The 12,586-nt window shown below is 38.0% G+C and overlaps 1 protein-coding gene across 1 annotated transcript in view; it reads right to left on the reverse strand.

Annotated features, from left to right (window-relative positions):
* Positions 1 to 12,586, reverse strand: part of MAP3K15 (mitogen-activated protein kinase kinase kinase 15) — an 85,398-nt gene that overhangs the window by 43,084 nt on the left and 29,728 nt on the right. The window contains exons 3-4 of the mRNA XM_063392924.1: positions 10,507 to 10,530; positions 292 to 485 (exon numbers count right to left, since the gene is read on the reverse strand). Of these exons, the coding sequence (XP_063248994.1) occupies positions 292 to 485; positions 10,507 to 10,530 (218 nt within the window). The remainder of the gene's footprint in view (positions 1 to 291; positions 486 to 10,506; positions 10,531 to 12,586) is intronic.

Raw genomic sequence — 12,586 nt, forward strand, 5'->3', positions numbered from 1 at the left:
TAGGCACTGTAGTTCAAACTTAAGCCCTTTATCTTACCCATGAACTGCCTTTGCTTTCTGGAAAGTAACTATAAATCAAATTTTAGTATAACATGGTTATTTAACTGCAACAACAGCAGGCCAGGAATTCAAAAAGCAGTAAAATTGGCAGCTTCTTTTAACACTACATTAAGTGCAGTGAAAGGTAAAAAACTAAAAATCAATGCTGGTAGAAATTCTGCATCTCCTCTTTTTTGAAACATCAAAAAGAGACTACCAAAGGTTCTGGAACTGCATGTGTTGTAACATTACCATGATGTAACATGGACATCCTTGAGAAGGCTGAGAAACTTGTCCACCAGTGGGACACAAAATGGCCCCAGGATATTGTCCCAGCTGGGCTGCATGTACTCAGAGGCTCTTCGTTGGGCATCACTTTCACAGCAAAAGTAGTCAGCACAAGGTGTGACAATGTATGGAATAAAATAATAATTGCCACTTGAAGCCTAAAATAAAAACAGGCAGAGTTTAGCAAACAAATGAAAGTGGAAATATACTTGTATATACACAGAATCTTTTGCTGACAGAAGAAACAGCTAGAGTAGTGCTGGTGTCTAGGAAGTTTTAGTGCACTGTTTAACACAAGATTTGCAAGCATTAAATTCAAGGACATTTGTGTGGAAAAATTACCAATATTAACAAAGCTGATGAATAAGGGTCTAGGTCTGTTAAGTGACAATACAACAAAACACTTCAATTTTTCTTTTCAATGTAATGCAAAGACCCTAGTAGGGTCTGACAGTTACCAGCTAATGTTCTGTTCCCAAATTTTTGGCTTCAGAGATGTAATTGCATCCTCGAAGCTCACCCTGTGCTAGGAAAGATATGATGCAGAGCTCCTCACAATGAGAGAAATACAGGAACACAGACACTGGAAGGATTTTATAGAGATGTTTAACCCAGAGGAGCCTATGGAACATCTGCTGCATGCTACCATCATAAACCTAACCAACCAAACCCCAAAACTTTGAATGTTTTGTAATAGATGTAGGACTTGTGACATAAAATTCTAGAAGTAAAACCCCAAAAAACTTAATATGCCACATAAACTGTGTAAATACAGTCAAGGTCCTGAAATGGGTGAGGGCACAAGAAATACCCTTCAGAGGCCAAAACCAGCAGGTTCAGAGTTTTCAGCCCCTGAGCAAGACCCCAGAAATCAGACCACTGTGAAGGTTTCCACAGCTGGGAGAAGCACCTGTATCCCATTCGAACTATGACAATCCTCTGCTGTTTAAAAGGAAGGTGAATTTATATTTGAGCATAACTAGGTGGGAACACTGAGGCATAGGTCAACATGATACATCTGCCATGATCAATTACCACCACGCTGGAGACATCATGGCACTGAACATGTACAGCAAAATCATACCTGTCACTTTTCCATATCAACTAAGCATGTAGAAAAGCCATAGCCATTCCTAGTCACCTTGAACAATGGGAGAATGCTGAGATGATGAAAAGAATGGATATGAAGATGGCACATTTTGGAATGTATCAGTAAACCAGACAGGAGAAACAGATTGTTCACAGGAAGTTAAAAATGTAGGGCATGCAGTTACTAAAACTACAGATAAAAAAACTGTATCAGTACATCCTGTTGCTGATCTGAATGAGGATTTAGGATTTTAAATTATTTCTAACAGATACAGATCAAGTCATATTCCTTCCTTACAAACCCTAAGTTACATTATCCCTGTTGTAACAATATAATTATCTGTTGGATTGTTATCTTTAGTTCCCAAGAAAAAACTCAGAAAAACTGCAACCCAAGCACAAATATGGCAGCACAGTTTTGTCTCAGGTTTATTCAAATAAACAGTAAGTTCACTGCAACATAAAAGCTGTTTGTCTATAAACTCTATTCTTAAACCTGTAACAGCAAATTAGCTCTCCCTGCAATGAAAATAGCCCATCCAATTTGAAAAGGTGATGAATCTTGAGATGCAAACAACTGCAGTTATCTATTGAAGAAGCAATGAAATTTTCAGAAAAAAAATAATTACACATGTGAAATACTATTAATCTTATCCTCAAATATTGTATTGTTATCCAACCAACATATCTATTTGACTTAGATTTCTTGTCTCCTTTTGCATACTGAAACCTATGCAATTAAATCATCTTGTCTTCAAGCCTCTTCTGGCCAATATTTACATATAATAAATTATAAAACCCTTTCATCTAGACTAAGAAAGAAGAGTGTGGCCTAAGAAAGTCTTTCCTATCTCCACTATGTAAAAAAACAGTCCGCCTACTTTTCTTATGCTAACAAGAATTAGAGATGGCTTAAAACATCACCCTTGCTTCTTCTGATATTCTGTTCAGGATGCTGGTCTCTGATGCCAAAAGCTAATAAATTTGAAAATTACTGTCTTGTCATACACCAACTATTGCTTTTTAAAGATAATGAATAAATGGCTTAGGTATATGTAAAATAATGTATAATAATGTATATAGCAACCCTACCTGCATACATATACACATACATATAACCTCCATAAACTATTACTTATTTAGTTGTAATAGAATTATAACTTCATAGCTTATAAAGACAATATGATGAGATGGTTAATTTCAGGGTTAGAAGCTAGGGTATTTTAATTGTCTGATTTTGGGAAATTTTAAGTTAAAAATTACAGCCAAGCAGACCGAAAAAACCCCAAAACTCTGAATAGCTCATCTTTCAACATATAATGTATGCCAGCACTGAAACTTTTGTATTTAGTCACATTTTAAAATCTACCACAAAACAAACCACACATTTAAGAACATGAAAAAAAAAAAAACCCATTCATTGTTTTTTAATGCTGTTAAAAGTAAACTTCATCTTAATATAAACAGATTTTTTATTTGTACTGCTAAAATTATTCTGGTGCAACTGTCACTTTGTGACAGAGATGCTACTCTCAAATTAAAGGTAGGGGTTTTACGAAATAAGTAATGTTGAATAAAACCCTCTGCATTTCCAGGGAGAGAACTGTGCCTGCCTAGCAAATAGTGCAATTATTTCACTTGAGCCATGCTATTAAATTTGCCACTCATTCAAGTATCAGGAAAGCTTACCTTACCTCACCAAGCAGTTAGAAGGAAAATACAGAAGGTAATAGAAAAGGAACTGATTTACTCCAGGAGATCACAAACTCCTGAGTGTTCAGGGAGCTTAACTCACTGTTAAGTATTAGCGGGTTCTTTGTTGTTTTCTGTGCCATCACATTCCTATCTATCTTGCCGTATAGCCATGCACTGGATTTGCATGGCCAGGTTTTGGTAGCAGGAGGGCCTTGGGGGCTACAGGAATGGCTTCTGTGAGAAGCTGCTGGAAACTTCTTCCACATCCAGCAGAGCCACTGCCAGCCAGCTCCAGGACAGATGTGCTGCTGGCCAAGGCTGGGCCAATTAAAAATGATGGTAAATCCTCTGTGATAACAGATTTAAGAAGGAAAAAAATTCTTGCACAGAGGTAACTGCAGTCACAGAAGAGCGGAGTGAGACTCAGGACAGGAACAATGCTGCAGACACCAAGGTCAGTGGAGAAGTAGGGGCAGGAGGTGCCCAGATGCTGGAGAGGAGATTCCCCTGCAGCCCGTGGTAAATGTGGAGCAGCTGTGCCCCTGCAGCCCATGGAGGATCACGGGGATGCAGGGATCCATCCGCAGCCCATGGAGGATCACGGGGATGCAGGGATCCACCCGCAGCCCATGGAGGATCACGGGGATGCAGGGATCCACCCGCAGCCCATGGAGGAGCCCTCCCCCAGAGTATGTGGATGTCTGAGAGGAGGCTGTGACATTTGAATCCTCTGCTGGTACGGGCTCCTGGCAGGGACTCGCAGACCAGTAGAGAGAGGAGTCCAGACTGGAGCAGGTTTCCTGGCAGGACCTGTGACCCCATGAGGGACTCTCGCTGGAGCAGGCAGTGCCTGAAGGACTGCATCCCATGGAAGAATGACCCATGTTGCAGCAGTTTGTAGAGAACTGTTACCTGAGGGATGGACTCACATTTGTGAAGCTCATGGAGAACTATCTCCTGTGGGAGGGACCCCACACTGGAGCAGGGAAACAACTCCTCTCCCTGAGCAGTGGGAGAAACAACCTGTGATGGACTGACCAATTGCTGGGACAGGAATTAAAGCTTGGAAGGAGAGAGGGGTGAGGGTAAGGTGTTTTTAAAGTCTTAGTTTACTTCTTATTATTCCACTCTGATTTTGTTACTAATAAATTCAACTAATGTCTCTAATTCAAGCCTGATTTGCCCATAATGGTATTTGGTGAGTGATCTCTCCCAGTCTTTAACTCATGAACTCTGTTATATTTTCTCTCCCATCTGGCTGCAGAGAGTGAGAAAGTGGCTGTGGTGGGTACCTGAAATCCAGCCAAGGTCAACTCCCTACAGTGACTAAGATATTATAAACTTCCATAAAGTACTTCCTCTTCTAAAATTGAACAAATGCAGTATTTTTATGTAAAGACTGCGAAGAGAGATTATCACAAGACAAACACTTCAAATTTCTGGGATCTAGCTTGCAAGAAGCAACTACTCCAATCACCCTAAAGGAAAGACCTTGCCAAGCCCTATTCTTAAACCATCCTTATTTGTGAAAAAAGCTTGTTGTGTGTGTGGCTCTATGCAGATATTTACTATATACAATAATGCTAGGTAGAAAAGTTATGCTGTATTGACATTTGAATAATATAGTAAATGTAGTTTTTAGCATTAAGTTTTAGTAATAAAAGAATTGTGTGTAAGATATTTTCTTTAGCTCAAGAAGAAAAAAAAAAAAAAAAAAAAAGGGAGAGGCCCAGAGGTGTTTCTCAACAGAGATAACAGTTACAACAAGAAGAAGAGAACCCCCCCTTAAGACTTTCAGAAGACAAGAGGCATATCTCCCTGCATCCACAGAAGCCACCTGGTCAACCCAGACTGAATCCACACGAACCACCTGGTCAAGCCCAACTCCTGGACGCCCAGGATTAGAAGGGGGACTCTGGGCAAACGGGTCTGTCTTAAGATAAAGATTGCATAATTTTGAAATTTTGGTCTTCAAAAAGGGGACATTCCTCCCGAAGGAGGCCCTTCTCCTTCACAGCCTTTGTCTGAGAAGGAGGGAGGACGGTAGACCCGGGCTACCTTCTTTGCTCTTATTTGTCTCATTATTTGTCCTGTCTCTGAAAACCTTTTTAAACTTTTATTATTGTATTAATTTTTGTAACCAATTTTTATTCTTTATTAAATTTTCATAAATTTCAAAAAGCGAGTGATTGGCGTTTATCACATTATTCATTTCTGCATGTCTAGAAACACAGTGAAAGAATGACATATCTATTCAGAAAGCAGATTTAAAGTGATACATACTTTGCCTATTAGATTACCACTGTGGTATTCAGGAGGTACTTGAACACGAAGAAAAGCTTTGAGGTTGGCAGCCTACTCCAAATTGAAATAAGACAACAAAGAGGAAAACACCACCACAAAACACCATAAGAATGAAAAAGACACACATGACACATGAATAAAGAAAAAATTAAAGAAAGAAACAACAGAAAATGAATATAGATATTTAGAGCAAGACTATATTTACAAGGCAAAGAAAACAGTTCAACACTTTAGCATTTCTCTATCTCATCTTTTGGATTTCTCTTATTTACATGATTTATATGTCTATATATCTCCTTGTATCATCATTAAGATGTTTTCAGGTCTTACTTTTATGAACATGTCAGATTCATCATCTGATTAGTTAACTATAATCCAACCACTACATATTGCTTGGAATGGTAATATTTCCATAAAAACTAACTTTCACACAGAGATTTTTAAAGCCTTAGTTTTCACTATCTAAAGTAATAGTGGCATATTTCATTATTAAAAGCATTAAAAGTAGAATTTATTCAGTTACCCATTGCCTTTGTACTATTTTCCACCCAAAAAGAAAAATTACTGAATTTAAAATGTTCCTGCTCTTTCATTCTGTGCCCTTTTACAATTCTTTTGACACTTCTGCCAACTAAGGCCTTTTTAGAAATATATCATTAGAAGACAGTATCATATAAACTTTTATAGATTTTAAAAATAATCAAAATAAAAAATGGAAAGCTACTCCCCAATAAGTACTTCTTTGGATTATCAAGTTCATATAATGTAATCATACTTCAGAGTCTTGGCTCTCATTTCAATCCACTGGGACTACTTAACTGAAGAATATGAGACCAAGTGCCAAAATCTTTCTATTTAGTTTTCTTAAATGTTCACTGCCTTGAAACAGTATATACAGTCTAATTTATACAGCTACTGAAACCTCTGAAAAAACCTTCTGCCAATTACAATAAAAATTATTTTTCATCATAAAAATTCCTTGTGGCAAGGATAAATTGCAATCCAGTTCCCTTTAAATCAAGGAGAATTTTAGCTAATGACTCCTTCATGGCCCAGACATTATTCACTGCTTACTAGAAGAGCTGCTACAGGATTTAATGAAAAATAATCATTTACATCTCTAAAAATACTTCATCCAGTCCCCAGGCCTATGTATATGATGACAATAAACCTTTGGTTTAACAGCCAGGTTACTTTACTTTAAATACCTTCCCTGAATGCAACTAACAGGGTTATAAAAATTCTTCAGGCATATTATAAACTAAAGAACAACTAACTAGTCTTCTTCCTTGTGTTCTGTACTTGGTATAATAATTTTTCCACAGTGGAAAGTGCTGGTTTATTTTTTCGATGTCTCATTCAAACAAATTGAATGGATCAAAGTATGCATCTTAATCTATGTGCAACCAATCCCAGAGCTATTGCCCAAAGGACTGCACATTTTGCTTCCTAATTCCAGCAGTTTTCTAAAGCGCCTTGTTCACTCTTTTCTTCACTCAATCTTGAAATTTTTTATTCATAATTTCTTAAGATCCTGTAACAGCAGATGAAATTTCTTTCCTTAAAAAAAAAAAAAAAATCAAGGATGGCAGAAAAACTTCCCAATGGATTTTGTCTATTACATTGGTTTGGGGAAAGATTATTTTTTAACCATTTTTTGCTTTTGAAAATCCTTGACATTTCATTTCTCCAGTAAACCGATGTTTATCTGACATCTAAAGGCATTTTCCATAGGTAATTTTCTTTCCTCTGCCCTTCAGTCCATTCTTCCACAATAGCATCTGTTCTGGAAGACTGCATATTGGCCATTTATTTTATTGATAATAATTTTGAAAGAAACTAGTGCAATATTTATTAAAACTAACAGAAATGTCCTTAAAGCTCAGAGAAGCTCTACAGGAGGAAATCTAACTGATAGGACACAGAAACTTGATCTTGAATTTCATGTCAGGGCAATTCTTCCTTGGGAACTGAACTCCCACAGCCAATAATTCTTTCCTTTTGCATCCCAGTATGCAATGAATTATCAATACAGAATTTTAACTGCTCGCTTGGGCAAGTCAGTTAGAACTGAATCACATTCCTCAGTCTTATGTGTGAAAACTGCATGAGGGAGGGAACGGGAGGAGGCTCTCCTACTCACACTCTTTTTTTCACACAGTAAGCTATTAAATCTCTCAGGCTTACACCACTGCAGCTTGCTGCTGTGTAATTTTCACTGTTAGATTAGGTATACTCAGGCCAACTCTTAGTTGAGTTGCTGACTTTTTTTTTCTGCATTGTTTTCAGCTTCATGTCCAGTTTCCTTGCTCTTGCCTCCTCCTCAATGCTGAATTAGAAAAATATTTTCTCTACAGAGAAAATATCCATTCTCTTCAAAGCTTTCTTCTGATACACAAAGCAAAAACATCCCAGTGGCACACTAGACATTCACCTTCTCTGCAACTTCAACACGGCTCCACATCTCTCTTCTACGCTAAGATTTTTTGTACGTTTGTAAATGATACAATATTTGTAGGTAAACAGGGAACATGAGGGCAGAGAAACCTCAGAGAAAGCTCTAAGCTATAGCTGCCAGCCCAGAAAGTCTCTTGCTGCTGGAACAAAGATGTGCTGTGCCTGGCAACAATCTGAGTTGCTCTCCTTTTCTTACATACCCTGCAGATGCATGGACACAGAGCCTGTAAAACATGGAGAGGTCTTCTCCAGCAATGATATTCCTATGGTTACCACTGGGCTGGAGGAAGGCTTAGGATCCTCTTTCCATCATGCCTCCAGCCCCTGACAAAAAGTGTATTTAAGCTCTGCTATTCCACAGTTATGTCACAGGCATAGCCACATTTTTCACTCAGGACAAGTGAAAGGAAAACACAAAGCTCTACTACAGGGTAGTAGAGCTAATAACTAATATTCAGCAATTAAACTGAAATGGTTATCTAACTATATATTTGACTAGACACAATAAATTCATGCCAATTATGGACCTGCTTAAGAAGCACAACAACCCTGATTAGCAATTCACTTTAAACAAGACATTGCCCATACAGTTGTAAAATACTTAACCAAGCAGTGAAGCAGTGGCCCCATACTGGATCAGTGACAAACTGTAAGCCTCTTGTCACAACTCACTGGATTTGAAAGGAGGGGAAGGTAATTGCCTATTTGAAGTCAACTTTGACTTAAAACCCCATAGTTTTATCCTATGAATCATTTAGCTTGCTCAGGAGTTTGTTCTAATTTCTGGGTAAAAAAATACTGATAAACGAATGGAATATGGGAGCACATTTATCTAATAAAAGGAGGTATGAACAACTTCAAATAATACAGAGAAGTCAAGAATCCATACTTGATATTTATTTTCATTCATTTTTTACCTCACTGTATTTTACTCACAATTTTTTCTTAATTTAAACACTTGAAGAAAGCGAGTTAGACAATCCTTCCTTTTTAAAGGAGGAATCAGGATCCTAGCTTAGGGATGTCTCCTTGCCCCTTCTGCCAGCCACAAAATGTTTACAGGTCCAATACCAGACGCCACTTTAGAAACCATGTCACTTGAATCAAAGGCATGAAGCTGAGTCAGGAGAGGTTTAGGTTAGATATCAGGGAAAGGTTTTTCACCCATGGGGTAGTTGGGCAGTGGAACAGACACCCCAGGGCAGCAGTCACAGCAACAGCCTAATGGAGTTCAAGAAGTGTTTGGACAATGTTCTCAATACATGCTGTGACTTAGGGATGTCCTGTGAAGGGCCACGAGTTGGACTCAATGATCCTGGGCAGTCCCTTCCAACTCAGCATATTCTGTGATTCAGTGTTGTCTTCTCTTCAGTGTGAAGGGAAACATCTGCCTTTCTGGAGAAAGAATCTGCCAAAACAAAAGACTGTAGGCTGCTAATCTGACTGGACTAGGCTGAACTTGCCACCCTCTCCTTTGTCATTTACTCCATTTCTGATATTACCACTAAATGGCTCATTCACAATTCTCCCTCTTGCTCTGGACCAGAGAACACAAGCTCCTGGAACTTTGGTCATCCACCAGCTGATGGACAGTAGCATTCACAAGGAAACCTACCACATTCTGAGTCCCCCTTCACAAAGCCACAGAGCAGCAAACACAGTCCCCACCACACAGGTCAAACTGGCTCAAAGATCCCTGAGACAGCCAGGAGGGATGACCTGCATTTACAAGTGCTAGATCTATCTTTAGCCTATGTGCAGCACTGTGGCCAAGTCAAAACAGCAGCTCAAAATAAACTGCTGTGACTAACACATTTTTTCTTCTAGCTCTCTTTAAAATTACTATCAAACTCTAAGATCACGTTATTATTTTAATCCTGCTCTAAACTGTTTAGAAGAAAATAAAAGTATATGGTAAACGGGAGGAAACAGAAAGGATAAATGGAGGTGTAAGAGGTTTGTAAATACAGTTGTCCTCAAAATAGAAGTGTGGATGATTTAATGAAAGTAACCACTGACATGGTTTGAACTACGGCAAAATATACAACTATATAAGTTATTGTGGGATATTTCAAAAAAGCCTTAATAATTCCTACATTTTATCTTGTTTCAAACTTATTTGTTTGGCTTTACTTGCATTAAGTGTAAGAATATTTTTACTTTGGGAAATAAGATTTTCTAAGAAACTAGCATTTCTAAGTAAATCTGTGAATTTGTAAGTTAGAGGAATATAGTTAGAGGTATACAGAAGCCAAAGCTGATTGAGATACAATAGTAAACCCCATGAAGGCATCACAAACATCTACATTTGCTTAAATGGGTGATAGTGGTAGAAGGAAAAAGAAACTTTGAATTTCTGAGTTTATATTTGGATCTGTCAACCTACAATAAAACTTGTATCTATTGGCACTTTTCTATAACTTAGAAAGGAATTGGTAAGGAAAAGTAACTTTAAAATCCAGCATTATTTTGGAGTGTCAACAAGCTTTCCAAAAGTCTGAATTATAGATAGGTAAAACAACTGTCTTTAATCATACAAAGCATATGTATACTTGTCAGCTTTGGTGTTAGGAGTTGCTTCAAATGCAGAATCTTCATTTTGTGTTTTAAAATGAATGTGGATTTAATACTTACTGTGTTTTTCTGAGATACCATATCCTGTGGGGGAAAAAAAAAGATAATAGAAATGTTTATTCGCTTTTACTCAGAATTATTATTTCCAATAAAAATCACTGCCATACATATATTTATATATATATATATATATATATATATATATACACACACACAGATGTGTTCTTCACAGCATAACAGATTTTCTGCCACAGTAAATTCCCAGTAAAGGGACAGAACAATATCAATAAGAATCTCAGTAGGTCAGGTTAGGAAAAAAATTAATTCAGTGAAGAAATTTACTTAAAGAAATATGCAGAAAATAAAGCAAGCTGTACTTAGCAGTAACTGGAGTTTCTCAGACTGGGCACACACAGTCACACTGAGCATTTGAGACAAAAGGATTCAAAGCTGGAGGGTTTTTCTTGAAAGAGTATCCTTCACATACCTAAGCCCCTTCCTTACCCAGACTGGTACACACCAACACATTCCTTCTACACCCTAACTCTTCTCACCTCAACATCTAAGGAGAGATATTGAAACAATAAAGAAGATGATAAACTAATTGGCACGTAAACCAGACCTCAGAGACTTTCAGTTGCTGGTAAGTAACCTTCTCTTCCCTTGGTTGACAGGTTATATGTTCAGTGAACACTGCTTGGTCAAACTAAAGAGGTCTCCAGGTAAGCCTCACTACAAATATTAGACATAGACTCATTTCTAATCAAAGCTGTCCCTATAATTGAAATAAATGTGCTCTGACAACCCAAGATGATTCTGCCTGGGCAACTTCGTATGTGACAGTCTAAGATCCACTTGGACAACCATAGCACAGAAATGCCCATGCACCCATTTCCTCAACAACAGGCAAAAATATCAAGGGACATTTAAGAGGTTTAGCTCTCTAAGTATGACTCTCTTGAAACCCAGATTACATATTCTTTGTATTCTTTATCAGAACTAGGTTGTTTTGAAAGACCATTGATGAAACTGAAGAGATAAATCTTGGGACAATTTCAGGATGGCTCTTAAGAGATAAACTGTATAAAGCTGGGTTGCCAGATCTTCAGCAGAAGTATTAGCAGTAACATCAATACTGCCTTTATAACAGTCAGGCTGTGCATCACTTTTAAGAGTGTGCACAGCAACCTAGGTCCAAGTGAAGTAATACAATTCTGAATGAAAGTGAAAAAACCCTGACCAAATTACTCATAAACTTCGGAATAAAGAAACATCAGAGGGTCAAAAAGGTATTAAAACCTAAATGGAATTTCTAATTAGCCTAAAACTCCTTAAGCCAAATAAAATACTTCATAACAAAAGCGATAGGAGGCTTAGACATCTGAAATATTACATATCTGAAAATTGATGTCTACTTAGCTAAGCAAGTATTTCCAGTGGAGCTTTATCTACTACAGTTAAGTATCTTTCTCAATAGGGAGGAATTAACTGTCCTGAAACCATCCAGCACCTATAATGTGAAATGCGTCATGTTGTTTGCTGAACACCCCACAAACAGTCCCTGCCTACCTTCTGAAGTACTCCTTAGAAAGGTTTATTAGCATATTTGAATGCTATCCAACACTGAACTGGGGTTCAACTGCTGAAGAGATACCAATGACAAGAGGAGGACTGAACCCTGTCTCAGTGCCCAGCTTAAACCATTTGATTCAGAGGATCTCTCCTAGCTGGTTCCAGCAACTTAAATCAAGTCTTATGATCCCATCTAAAACATGCTATAGGCCTATTTAGGCCAAGGAGGTTATGCAAACAACTGAGAGATGGGTAAGATATCAGTGCCACTACCAGAGTTCCTAGAAGAAGAAAGGTGAAGGCAGATAATAGTTTTTCTAGCCTTAAGTGACCTAGTCACATTCTCAAGTTCCCTAGTCCCTACACTTGAGCTTTACATTACTAGAAAAAAAGGCTTAGAACTAACAGTGCAAAGACTTGCAAGTTCTAGCAACAATCAGTCTGAACATCCAACCACAGATGGATGTAATCCTGGAGATCCTTCAACACTCCAGTTATGGAGCAGAGGCTTGAGTATGTGCTTGGCACAAAGTGCAGAAATCAAAGCAAATATCCTCATCGGTGAGCA

The sequence above is a fragment of the Prinia subflava genome, chromosome 3 (genome assembly GCF_021018805.1).
Source record: "Prinia subflava isolate CZ2003 ecotype Zambia chromosome 3, Cam_Psub_1.2, whole genome shotgun sequence".
Lineage (NCBI taxonomy): Eukaryota > Metazoa > Chordata > Aves > Passeriformes > Cisticolidae > Prinia > Prinia subflava.